Source organism: Miscanthus floridulus, chromosome 7, assembly GCF_019320115.1.
Source record: "Miscanthus floridulus cultivar M001 chromosome 7, ASM1932011v1, whole genome shotgun sequence".
Lineage (NCBI taxonomy): Eukaryota > Viridiplantae > Streptophyta > Magnoliopsida > Poales > Poaceae > Miscanthus > Miscanthus floridulus.
In genome coordinates this window covers 1016532-1028711 of record NC_089586.1, presented here as the reverse complement: position 1 = coordinate 1028711, position 12180 = coordinate 1016532, and the positions used below count along the sequence as shown (strand labels likewise).

Sequence of the window (12180 nt, the reverse complement as noted above, 5' to 3'; positions counted from 1 at the left end):
GACGAGCTCGACGCCATTGTCAAGCACAAGGTGTGCCTCATCACCCGAGGCTTTGTTCAGCGCGAGGGCATAGACTTCGAGGAGGTCTTTGCGCCAGTAGCACGCATGGAGTCGGTCCGTTTGCTACTAGCCTTAGCAGCAGCAAAGGATTGGCGCGTCCATCACTTGGACGTTAAATTGGTCTTCCTCAACGGCGAGCTGGCGGAGACGGTCTTCGTCAGGCAACCTCCAGGTTTTGTTGTCAAGGGAGAGAAGCACAGGGTGCTCCAACTGCGCGAGGCGCTCTACGGGCTACGGCAGGCCCCACGAGCATGGAACGCCAAGCTTGACGCCACGCTGGGTGAGCTTGGGTTTCAACAGTGCGCAACGGAGCATGCGCTCTACACGCGGCGACTGGGGAAGGAGGAGTTCATCGTCGGTGTGTATGTGGATGACTTAATCGTCACCGGTGCACGCACGAAGGATATCAACAGCTTCAAACATGAGATGGCGGCTTATTTTTGAATGAGCGATCTCGGTGCACTCTCCTACTACCTCGGCATCGAGGTGAGACAGGGGAAGGAGGAACTCACGCTCAGTCAGAGCACGTATGCCTCCAAGCTGTTGGAGAGGAGCGGCATGACTGAGTGCAAGCCATGCGTGACTCCGATGGAGGAGTGGCTAAAGCTGACGAAGGCCAGCATCGCGGTGAAGGTGGATGCAACACTCTACCAGAGCATCGTCGGTGGTCTGCGCTACCTAGTCCATACGAGGCCAGACATTGCGTTCGCCGTGGGCTACGTCAGTCGCTTCATGGAGGATCCTAGAGAGGATCACTAGGCTGCGGTGAAGCGGCTACTGCGCTACGTCAAAGGGACGGTGGATCATGGGATCATCTTCCCAAAGACCGGCAGGAGTAGGTTGCAACTCACTGTGTTCAGCGATGTAGACATGGCAGGGGACATCGACGGACGACGGAGCACCTCTGGCGTGCTCGTCTTCCTCGGATCAGCCCCAATTTTATGGCTGTCGCTGAAACAGAAGGTGGTGGCGCTATCTACGTGCGAGGCAGAGTACGTAGCGGCGGCCACAGCGGCGTGCCAAGTTGTGTGGCTGCGCCGGCTGCTGGGTGAGCTGACCGGTGTGGAAGCTCACCCACCAACACTGATGGTGGACAACCAACCCGCCATCACCCTCGTGAAGAACCCGGTTCTACACGATCGAAGTAAACACATCGACGTGAAGTTCCACTTCCTCAGGGACTGTGTCGATGGAGGGCAGATCGTCATCGAGTTCGTCGAAACTGGTCAGCAACTCGCGGACGTCCCACCAAGCCGCTCGGGCGTCTTCGAGTCACGGAGCTGAAGGAGATGATCGACATAGAGGGGGTACAAGGGTTAGCAGTAGGATTATGGAAAGATTGTTAGATAATCTATTGCTACCTTGTGTGAACACAGCAAGGAAAGGCGCCGCCGAAAAGGCCCCTTGCTGTGATACTATAGCGCTGCAGGTGCAGGCGCCGCACGGCTCACCTGCAGCACTGTAGGCACATGCAGAGGCCGGCGCAGAGTCAGCCATGTATGTTATCTAGTTACTGTTACAGCATGTGCGCTGTACTAGGACTAGATGGATATAATTGTTTAAATAGACTACTACGGCAACTTAGTAAAGAGAGTTCAGATTTGCCATCTCTTAGACAGGGTTTCGGCCAACACTGGTGTCTTGTACTGTGTGTGAATGCTCTGTTTTCTCTTCTTCGTCTAGCTCTAGCCATAGTGTGTGGGGACGAACAACGTTTGTTCATGGTCGGCACGGCTAGTGGGTGCTCGACAACACTAGCGGGTGTTTGGTAAGACTGGTGAGTGGTTCACTTACCTGAGCCGGTGATCCTGTGGGTCAGTAATTATAACATAGAGCTCCCACGTATATATAGTTGTTCCAAAATATAAGAGTATAATAAGAGTCCATGTGTAAACGGATGAGGATTAGGATTCGTCCTCCTTTCCTGAATCATAGAGTCCGTATGTACTTATTACAACAAAGAGTACAGTACCTAATAGATATGATGCATACGGACGGACATGGATAGTGGATATCCAGCGAGAATCCGTTTTTTTTTTACTTCGCTGCGTAGGCAGACGGCAGCAGCCTGGGTGCTGGGCGGACCATCAACGGCACGGCGCGCTGCAGGGTGAGCCCGTACGCCTCCTCCATGTCCAGCTTGTCCGCGGTCATGCCGTCGGCGAGGTCCCAGTCCAGGGCGTGCACGAGCGTGGCCGTCATGAGCGTGACCATGCGCAGGCCCCAGCTGAGGCCCGCGCAGATCCTCCGGCCGGCGCCGAACGGGATGAGCTCGAAGTCGCTGCCTTTGACGTCGACGCCCGCGTGCGAACCGCCTGGGTGGAAGCGGTCGGGGCGGAACTGGAGCGGCTCGGGCCACGCCTCCGGGTCGCGGGCGATCGCCCACACGTTCACCAGCAGCGTGGTTCCCGCGGGGATGCGGAACCCGTCGACCTCGCACTCCTCGGCGGCCACGCGGGGCAGCGACAGCGGCGTGGACGGGTGCAGCCGGAACGTCTCCTTGATCACCGCCGTCAGGTACGTGAGGCGCGGGAGGTCCGACTCGGACACCAGGCGGTCGCGGCCGACGACGGCGTCCAGCTCCTGCTGGGCCTTCTTCAGCACGTCCGGGTGCCGGATCAGCTCGGCCAGCGCCCACTCCACCGTGCTGGACGTGGTGTCCGTCCCCGCCGTGAAGAGGTTCTGTGGTCACGACGTGTCCCACAGAAAGTATATGCATCCATATCCATGTGAAAACAAGAGAGGAATATCATACTCCAAACTCCAACTGGACCAACTCCAACACGTCGGGGTCCATTTTTGCAATAAAAGTATAAACATGTCGCCGTCACTGCCGGTAGTCGGGTCCATTCGAGTTCGAGAGCAGTAATAGTGTGCACGGGAAAAAGGGGAACTTACGAGGAGGAGTGCTTTGATGTCAGTCTCGTTGATCCTGCTGTCCTCGCCGTCCGCGAGCGGCTGCTGCTCCCGCATCCTGGCCAGCAGCACGCTGAGCAGGTCCTTGCCTTCCCCGGCGGCCTTCCGCTCCCTGATGATCCCGTTCATCATGTCGTCGTACCTGCGGTGCAGCCGCTTCATCTTGCCGACCACGCCCTGCGGGTCGAGCCACGCCAGCGCCGGCACGAAGTCGCCGACGTTGAACACCCCGGCGAGCTGCATCAGCTCCACCACCATGTCCTTGAATTCCCTGGCTTCCTCCCCTCCGTCGACCGCGAACACGCGCCGCCCCACCGTCGCCCGGGCCAGCGTGTTGGTCGCGCAGACGTTGGCCACCTGGCCCAGCACCACGGGGGCGTGCTGGTGCCTGGCGAGCTCCCTCACCATGAGCGCCACCTCGCCCTCCCTGACGCCGCGCAGGTCGTCCAGGGCCTTGGCGGAGAAGAGGTGGAGCGCGCACAGCTTCCGCAGCGCGCGCCACCGGGAGCCGTAGGGCGCGAACACCAGGTCCTGGTAGTTGTACGCCACGTGCTCGGCTCCGGAGTTTGGAGGCCGGTTGCTGAAGTTGGCGTCGTGGGCGCGCAGGAACTGCGTCGCCACCCGCGCCGACGCGGCCACCACCACCTCGGCGCTGCCGAACCGGAGCCGGAACAGCGGGCCGTACTCTTTCGCAAGCGCGCACATGGTGTGGTGCGGATGAGAGCCCACCTGCGGCAGGTTGCCCAGCACCGGCCAGCCCCGGGGACCGGGCGGCAGCGGCCGCTTCCCCTTCTTCCCGTCCCCGCCGCGGCGGAGCAGGAGGCACCACACCGCGACGGAGACGGCCAGGGAGCCCAGCAGCAGCGGCAGCGGCACGTCCATGGATTGACTTGCTCGGTTCACGGGAGGCGCGCTTGGTGTTGGACTGAGCGTTGAGCGTGCGGTTAGCGAGATAGCTGTTCATCAATATATACAGATTCCACGAGCATGGCGTGCTTCAGCTAACAATCTTCCTGCCTGCCGTTCCTACCTACCCGCGCCGCGATTGGTCTGTTTATTTATATTTATTTTTCTTTGCCGGCTTCGTTTTATTTTCCTGAGAGGTCGGTGTTGCGGCTTCGTTTTATTCTTCTAGTTCCCATGAGAAATAAGTTCAGCGCGGATAGTTCCCCAATGGACGCTGTGGGCACCTGAAGCCAAATCACGACACGTAGCACCTTCTAAACTGGCTCGCAGTCTTGAGCCGGCTCGTAACTCGTCTCTGGCTCGTAACTCAGCTCTGGCTACCTCACTCACGGAGATGCTTGCTTCCAAGAGAAGGATCCTGGCGGCCACAGGCACGAGAAGACTTCCAAGAGAAGATTTTGGATTACAGGCATGTAGCCAAGTTTCGGGAACGTTGGAGTGGTGGTACGAGAACGTGGTAGGTTGTTTCTTAAATCCATGGGAGGAGGAGGGTATATAGCTTATCTTGTTCCTTTGATTAATGGAACGCGTACCGAGTGTAACGGGAATGTGTCCTGAAACAATGAAAATGGTCCTTTTAAATTGGTTCATATCAAAAACAACTACTCTTGTTGTTCGCCTACACTGATTGAATCTGGAATATAAGCATCACTCTCGGCCATCTATATGTGCGCAGGGAGCAATATATAGTATCGCCGACCATCTTTAGATCATCGATGTTAGCTAGGGAAAATTACCTTGTAGTCAAACTCCTTGAAGCCATAGATCCAAAAGCTCCTACCGTATACGTACTCACTGTGTATGAGACCACAGCGTCTGCACGGAACCCTGTGCCGCGACGGCGTCGCCGCCACTCCTCACGGCGGAGAGCAAAGTTGCATGCATGCATGCAGCTGGACACTCTGGAACGAGGCGTCGCAATAACTCCGCACGCGCGCCGGCTCCAATGCAGCCAACGGAGGGAGTACCGTGTAGATCGACTCCTCGAGTGATCGAGCCATTAGCCGTGACTCCTCGAGTGATCGAGCCGCGCGCGGCGCTGATGTGGGGAGAAGCCGAGAGGGGAGCTTTCAGAGACGTTCCGTACTGAATTTGCTTCCCGTCTTCTATAGCCGCTGGTCCCAACTACCCACACGATGACACACGCTTGCATGCATGCATGCATGCCACTCGTTCCAGCAACCTCCTGCGGTCCTGCCGCTGCGATCTCACTTTCTAAATGCTCCCACATGTATATGCTTTTTTTACCATGTAATGTAATTAAAGGGTAAAGTACATTTTTTATTACAGCGAGGGATCCGGTCACTATCGGATTCAGCTTTGGCAAAGACCGATATACACTCGGTAAATCCTTTGCCGAGTGTTACATTCGGTAAATAGTGCTCGGTAAACAGTTTATCGGCAAAGACCTCTTTGTCCGGTGCATTTCATATGGCACTCGGCAAAGCCTTTGTCGAGTGCTAATCTGACACCCGGCAAAGAAAAGTCGCTATAACGGCGAGCGCCACTGTGACGGTGGATTTGCCGAGTGTTAAGGTCAAGCACTCAGCAAAGGTCGTCTCTTTTTGTCGAGCGCCGTTGACTCAGACACTCGGCAAAGGTGGCCACTTTACCGAGTGCCACCGTCCAGACACTCGGCAAACAGGCGACCTTTGCCGAGTGCTTGGCCCGTGGCACTCGACAAATCTGTGATGTTTGCCGAGTGCAATGGCCTTTGCATTTGGCAAAGCATGTTCCCAGGCATGTTCTCAGGTCGTCACTTTGCCGAGTGTCATAGCCATTGCACTCGGCAAAGTGACTGAAAACAGCCTTTTTTATTTGTTTTTTACATTCCATCCAAACAAACAGAAGATACACAAAACAAACATCACCAACATCACATATATATCATCAACAACATATATATATCACCAACACCCCATATATATCACAAACGTCACATGTCTCATAATATATCACAAATAAGTTCACAAGTAATCCAAGTGCTTCATCATCTACAACCACAATTGCAAATAGAAGTACCATTAACAACCACAAGTATCATCACCTAGCTTCCTCATCCCACCGCCCACCATCTTTGTTCAATCACCTGCAATTAAAAAGAGTAAACCAATATGCACAGATAAACAAGAAGTACTTAGAAAGAGATGCAAAATAAACAAAATGTAATTACAAAATAACATAGTATTACATGTATTAGAAATAATCTTCATGAACGGGATTAGCTGGATCATAAGTCTCATCATCACTATCAATCATGTCGAAATAATCAACACTATCTGAATGAGCAATGTTGCCATTGTCATTGTCTAAATGTAATCGCTCAAGCATTTGTAAGTCCTTCACATTTTGCACCTCATCTCCAGCGTCTTCTTCAATAACCGTTTCATTTTCTACTTCCATTCCTATCACTTCGGTTAAGTCTATCTCAAACCTCCCTTCTAGTCCCTCTTCTTGAAAGAACTCTCTGTCATATGTGTTTGGGTCTAAGTTGTAATCTTCATCATTTAGGACAGGCACTTTACCATGTGGCGATACCCTGTGCACAATATCCCAACCCTTAAGATGACTTTTGGTTTGACACACATATGGGAGATAATAAACTTGCGTGTCCTATTGGGCCACAATATAGACATCGTCTCTTGGTAAGACAGAAACCTGTCGAATTTCGACTAGCCCAAGATTAGAATATGTCCGTCTCGTTACTTCAGGATCAAACCAATGGCATTTGAATATGACAGGATTAAAAGGTTTGGAACCATGAAATTTGAGTTTGTATATTTATTCAATTCTTCCATAATACTCGACCTCATCAACGCCGGGCGTAAAAACTCTGGAACTTGTGGTTCTTCAATTGGGCCGACTCTGCTCGTAGCTTGTTGTGCGAAAGCGATATCCATTCATGTCATAAACGGAAAATGACCTGACCCTATAGGCAAAGCCATCGGCAACCTGTCTCAACTCGGCACACATAGACGCATCCCTCTAGCCCTGCAAGCTCAAGCAGAATACATCGTTATATTATTCGCATGTATGAGTAACTTGGAATGTCAAACTAAGTATGAGCTAAATTGGACGGTACCTTCCGTTTGAACCAAGAAATAAAATCGGGCATTCCATTTCCTGCACCCTATCTAAGAAGGGTATCTACCTGCTATGGGTAGGATCCCTTGATTGACGTCAGAATTCATGAAGAAATTCCCTGTACCAACGAGAAACAAGGGGGTTGGATGCAGAATAGTGACGGCGTATTTAACAAGTTCGTTGAGAACTTACTGCATGTATGGCGCCACTTCGTCAAGGTTGGTCAACACGTATAGCATGATATGGCGCCACTCTTCATGATTCAAGGTCTTGGGGGTCGATGCACTTGCGCTTCCGAGTTGCCCTCGGAAAAGGCTAAGGTTCGATTTATTTTCGCCAGCATTGTAACGAGGGGGTGGATTATGCACGCTAGGAAGGTTGTCACCATAGTATGTTGTTGTGAAGTTCGCCACCTCCTCCAGAATGTATGCCTCTGCAATGGAAGCCTCGATTTTGCATTTATTTCTACATTTCTTTCGAAGAACCTTTAGACATATCTCGATTGGATAGCACCAATAGCCCTGCACGCCCCCCCCCATTTGTGCCTCATACGGGAGGTGCAAAATCAAATGCTGCATCGGATTGAAGAACCTGGGTGGAAAGATCTTCTCCAACTTACAGAGCAACACAGGTGCTATTCTTTCCAAGTCAGCAATCACGGTCTGAGATAACTCTTTGGCACAAAGCTAGCGAAAGAAATAACTCAACTCTGCCAGCACTAGCTAGACATGCTGTGGGGGTATGACCCCTAATACATGGGCTGCGCCCTCAGGGGTGGCCCGGCCCACAAGGTTAAGGCGTGCACGGCGCTGCTTAGCGTGCACTGCAAGACATTGTATAGTACCAAATAGGCTACTTTACTTGTAACCCTACCTCCTCCAGAGTATATAAGGAGTGGTAGGGGTCCCCTAGCGGATAGGCTACATCAAGCTACTTGGTCGTCCAGATCAATACAATACAACAAATACATAGGACGTAGGGTATTACATCGATCAGACGGCCCGAACCTGTCTAAATCGTTGTCTCTGCGCCTTGTGTCACCATCCGGTTCCTGATTACGCGCATCCCCACCGACAAATCTACCATCGTGGGATACCCCTCGGTGGACTACCGAACATATTCTGTCGACAGTTGGCGCGCCAGGTAGGGGTGTGCGCTTGATCCATGGTGAGCCAGATGGACCTCAAATCAACAACGAGTTCTCGTCGTCAATCTCGTGGAGATCCATCCCGGTCCACGGCGACGATTCATCGCTGCTACACCAGCCCCTGCGACAGCAGATCCAATCTCGGAACCACCTCCGAGGTCATCTTCACCAACAACTCACCACCGCTGCTCTCGTCAGTCCTTGTCGACGACTCGCCGTCGCCGCTCTTGCCGGCCCTCGTTGACAACTTGCCATGGCTCTTGTCGGCTCTCATCGATATCCCTCGCCGACCACTCGCCGCCGCTGCCCTCATCAGCCCTCGTCGATGACTCACCGCCGCTCCCCTCGGCGGCCTTCACCAACAACCCTCGCTGACATCTTTCGCCGACGTCCCTCGCCATCGACTCATCGTCACCGCTCAGCGGCCTTCGCTGACATCTTTCGCCGACGTCCCTCGCCGTCGACTCATCGTCACCGCTCAGCGGCCTTCGCCGACATCCTTTGTTGACGTCTCTCACCGTCGACTCATCCTCACCGCTCGATGGCCTTTGCCGATGGCCCTCGCCGACATCCTTCATCGATGCCCATCGCCGTTGTCTCGTCGTCATTACTCGGCGGCCCTCACCGACATCCCTCGTCGCCGCCGAGCTGCAAGCGAGCTGCCCGTGTCGTCGACCAGATAACGACATACGCCGCTGACTAGACATTATGTCTAAAGCTAAGTCACGTTTTAATATTCTTCTAAATATTCTCCAATCTCCGTATATCGTCATAATGTTTCTCCGAACTATTTTCTCCATGTTTGCTCTCCAAATGATTTTTCGAACCCCCGAACAGTCCTGTTGATGCTCGGATGCCTCCAGAGACGGCTCTGTCTCTGGCTCCTCCCTACACGTGCTACGGGCTCCGCGCTCTGCGTTATGGGCGGTCAGCAGCGGCTCCTTGGTCACGCCTGTTCCTCCTACACGTGCACGGGCTCCGCGCTCGACGTTATGGACTATGGGCTAGCTAGGGCTGGAGACTCAGCTACACACTAACTGTTCGGGCGGTTTATATTAAACATAAATATATTTTCTCGCCAACTGATCGCCGAACTGCATACGCCGTTTCATCACCATTGCTGATTTTTATTCGGAGTTCATTTATTTTTACATCATGTACTACTTGTTCTACATGTTTGTATTGTAGGATCATCATTGACCTGGTGCTCGGACTTCTCCACCGATCAACTGGTCGGACCGCTTGATTCATGGACTCCGTCGCTGACCAGTTGATCGGACTGATCGCCAGCTACGCCGGTTACTCCTTGGCGCACGGATACTTCGTGCTCGAGGACTAAGTGGGTACACTTCACCGCACGGATGTCGTCAGCTACGTCGGTGCTTAGACCTCGCCGCCTACGCCGTGGACTCCTCAATGCTCGGACCTCGCTGCCTACGCCAACGACTCCTCGGTGCTCGAACATCGCTGCCTATGCCGGGGACTCCTCGGTGCTCGGTCATCGTCAGCGACGCCGGGGACTCCTCGCTCCTCGGTGCTCGGTCATCACCAGCGATGCCGGGGAATCCATGCTTCTCGGTGCTCGGACATCGCCGCCTACGCCGGGGACTCCTCGGTGCTCAGTCATCGCCAACGATGTCGGGGACTCCTCTCTCGTTGGTGCTCGGTCATCTCCAGCGACACCGAGGACTCCTCGCTCCTTGGTGCTCGGACATCGCCAGCGACGCTGGGGACTCCTCGCTCCTCGGTGCTCGGTCATCGCCAGCGACGCCGGGGACTCCACGCTCCTCGGTGCTTGAACTTTGCCAGCGACGTCAGGGACTCCTCGCTCCTTGGTGCTCGGTCATCGCAAGCGACGCCGGGGACTCCACGCTCCTCAATGCTCGGACATCGCCAGCGATGCCGGGGACTCCTCGGTGCTCGGTCATCGCCAGCGACGCCAGGGACTCCATGCTCCTCGGTGCTCGGTCATCACCAGCGACGTCGGGGACTCCTCGCTCCTTGGTGCTCGATCATCGCCAGCGACGTTGGGGACTCCTCGCTCCTCGGTGCTCGGTCATCGCTAGCGACGCTGGGGACTCCTCGCTCCTTAGTGCTCGGACATCACCAGCGACGTCGGGAACTCCTCGCTCCTCGGTGCTCGGTCATCGCCAGCGATGCCGGGGACTCCTCGCTCCTCGGTGCTCGGACATCGCCAGCGACGCCGGGGACTCCTCGCTCCTCAGTGCTCGGACATCGCCAGCGACGCCGGGGACTCCTCGCTCCTCTGTGCTTGGTCATCACCAGCGACACTGGGGACTCCCTTGCTACTCGGATCTTGCTACGTCTCGTTGGTGTGCTATCAAGCTGCTCCATGTTGTTCGGATCAGGGTGCTGATCTTGGGTAGAACGTCTGGGGTCTTGATACGCACATGTTGGACGACATCGGCAAGCTTTCAGACTTCTTTTTCTTTGACCCTGCTACAAGATTCATTCTTCATCTTCCAGTAGGCTCGGGGACTAAGTGGGCACACTTCACCTTGCGGTGAATGTGCTTGTTCTCATCTCAAGGCTACGCCCGGGGACTAGCTGCTTGCTCGACTGGTCTTCTACTTTCTGACCCTGGCACCATGTGACTACGTCACCTACTGTCAGGCTCGGGGACTAGCTGTGGGGGTATGACCCCCAATACATGGGCCATGCCCTTAGGGGTGGCCCGGCCCACAAGGTTAAGGCATGCATGGCGCTGCTTGGCGTGCATCGCAAGACATTGTATAGTACCAAATAGGCTACTTTACTTGTAACCCTACCTCCTCCAGAGTATATAAGGAGTGGTAGGGGTCCCCTAGCGGATAGGCTACATCAAGCTACTTGGTCATCCAGATCAATACAATACAACAAAGACACATGACGTAGGGTATTACGTCGATCAGACGGCCCAAACCTGTCTAAATCGTTGTCTCTATGCCTTGTGTCACCATCCGGTTCCTGATTACGTGCATCCCCACCGACAAATCTACCATCATGGGATACCCCTCAGTGGACTGCCGAGCATATTCTGTTGACACATGCTCAGGGACATAGCCTCGAACCATTGCCAGAAGAAGCCGCTCAATCCATATGTGATAGTCATGACTCTTCATCCCTAAGACTCGCATAGTAGATAAGTTCACTCCCCTCCTCAGATTAGTTGCATACCCATCAGGGAACATTAACGTATGGATCCATTCTAGTACTTCCCTCCTTTGGGGCTTACTTAAGACAAAATCAGCCTTAGGCCTTCTCCATGTCTTGCCACGACTAGGAGGCTTCATATGTTGGTTTGGTCTATCGCATAACGTTGCTAGATCCACTCTAGCCTTAACGTTGTCATTTGACTTGTCAGGAATGTCCGTGATTGTTGCCCAAAGTGCCTCGGCGACATTCTTTTCAGTGTGCATTACATCAATATTGTGTGGAAGGAGAAGGTCATCAAAATAGGGGAGCCGAGTCAAGCCCAACTTATGAGTCCACATATGTTGCTCTCCATATCCCACAAAACCTCCTTCACGGATTCCTCGATCATGTATAGCCGTTGGATCCTCGGTATGAATGGAAGGTGTCGTAGGATTGTCAAGGGAATGTCAAGCTGTCTCTTCTGGCCATCACCAGAATCTACCTCTAGGAACCTAGATGATTTACACTTTGGACAATACTTTGCTTCCATGTATTCTTTCCTAAATAGGATGCACCCCTTCGGGCAAGCATGTATCTGCTCATATGACATCTTAAGTGCACGAAGGAATTTCTGTGACTCGTGCATGCTCTTTGGCAGAAGGTGACCCTCTGGAAGCAGGGTGCCAATAACTGTCAACATACCATAGAAGGCGTCTTGACTCAGGCTATACTAGGACTTTAACGCTATTATGCGTCCAATGGCATCTAGTTGAGAAACCTTTGTCTGGCCGTGAAGGGGTTTCTATGCCACAGCAAACATGTCATAGAACGCCTTTGCGGTTGCCTCTGGCTCCTCCTCCGTACGTCCTTCA

General features: G+C 53.6%; 1 protein-coding gene across 1 annotated transcript; it reads right to left on the bottom strand.

Annotated features, from left to right (window-relative positions):
* Window positions 1–1946: 1946 nt before the first annotated feature.
* On the bottom strand, window positions 1947–3935 carry LOC136462318 (flavonoid 3'-monooxygenase CYP75B3-like). Its single transcript, XM_066461425.1, has 2 exons — window positions 2959–3935; window positions 1947–2742 (listed from the first exon to the last, which is right to left on the bottom strand). The coding sequence occupies exons 1-2, from the start codon at window positions 3856–3858 to the stop codon at window positions 2098–2100; spliced, it is 1545 nt and encodes a 514-aa protein (XP_066317522.1). The 5' UTR covers window positions 3859–3935; the 3' UTR covers window positions 1947–2097.
* Between the last annotated feature and the right edge of the window lie 8245 nt (window positions 3936–12180).

What these genes read in the sequence shown, in the direction of transcription:
- LOC136462318 (XM_066461425.1), bottom strand. Translation starts at nt 3,858, where the DNA reads ATGGACGTGCCGCTGCCGCTGCTGCTGGGCTCCCTGGCCGTCTCCGTC. An exon ending in ACATCAAAGCACTCCTCCTC is followed by an intron (nt 2,743 to 2,958) that starts GTAAGTTCCCCT and finishes TCGTGACCACAG; the next exon opens with AACCTCTTCACGGCGGGGAC.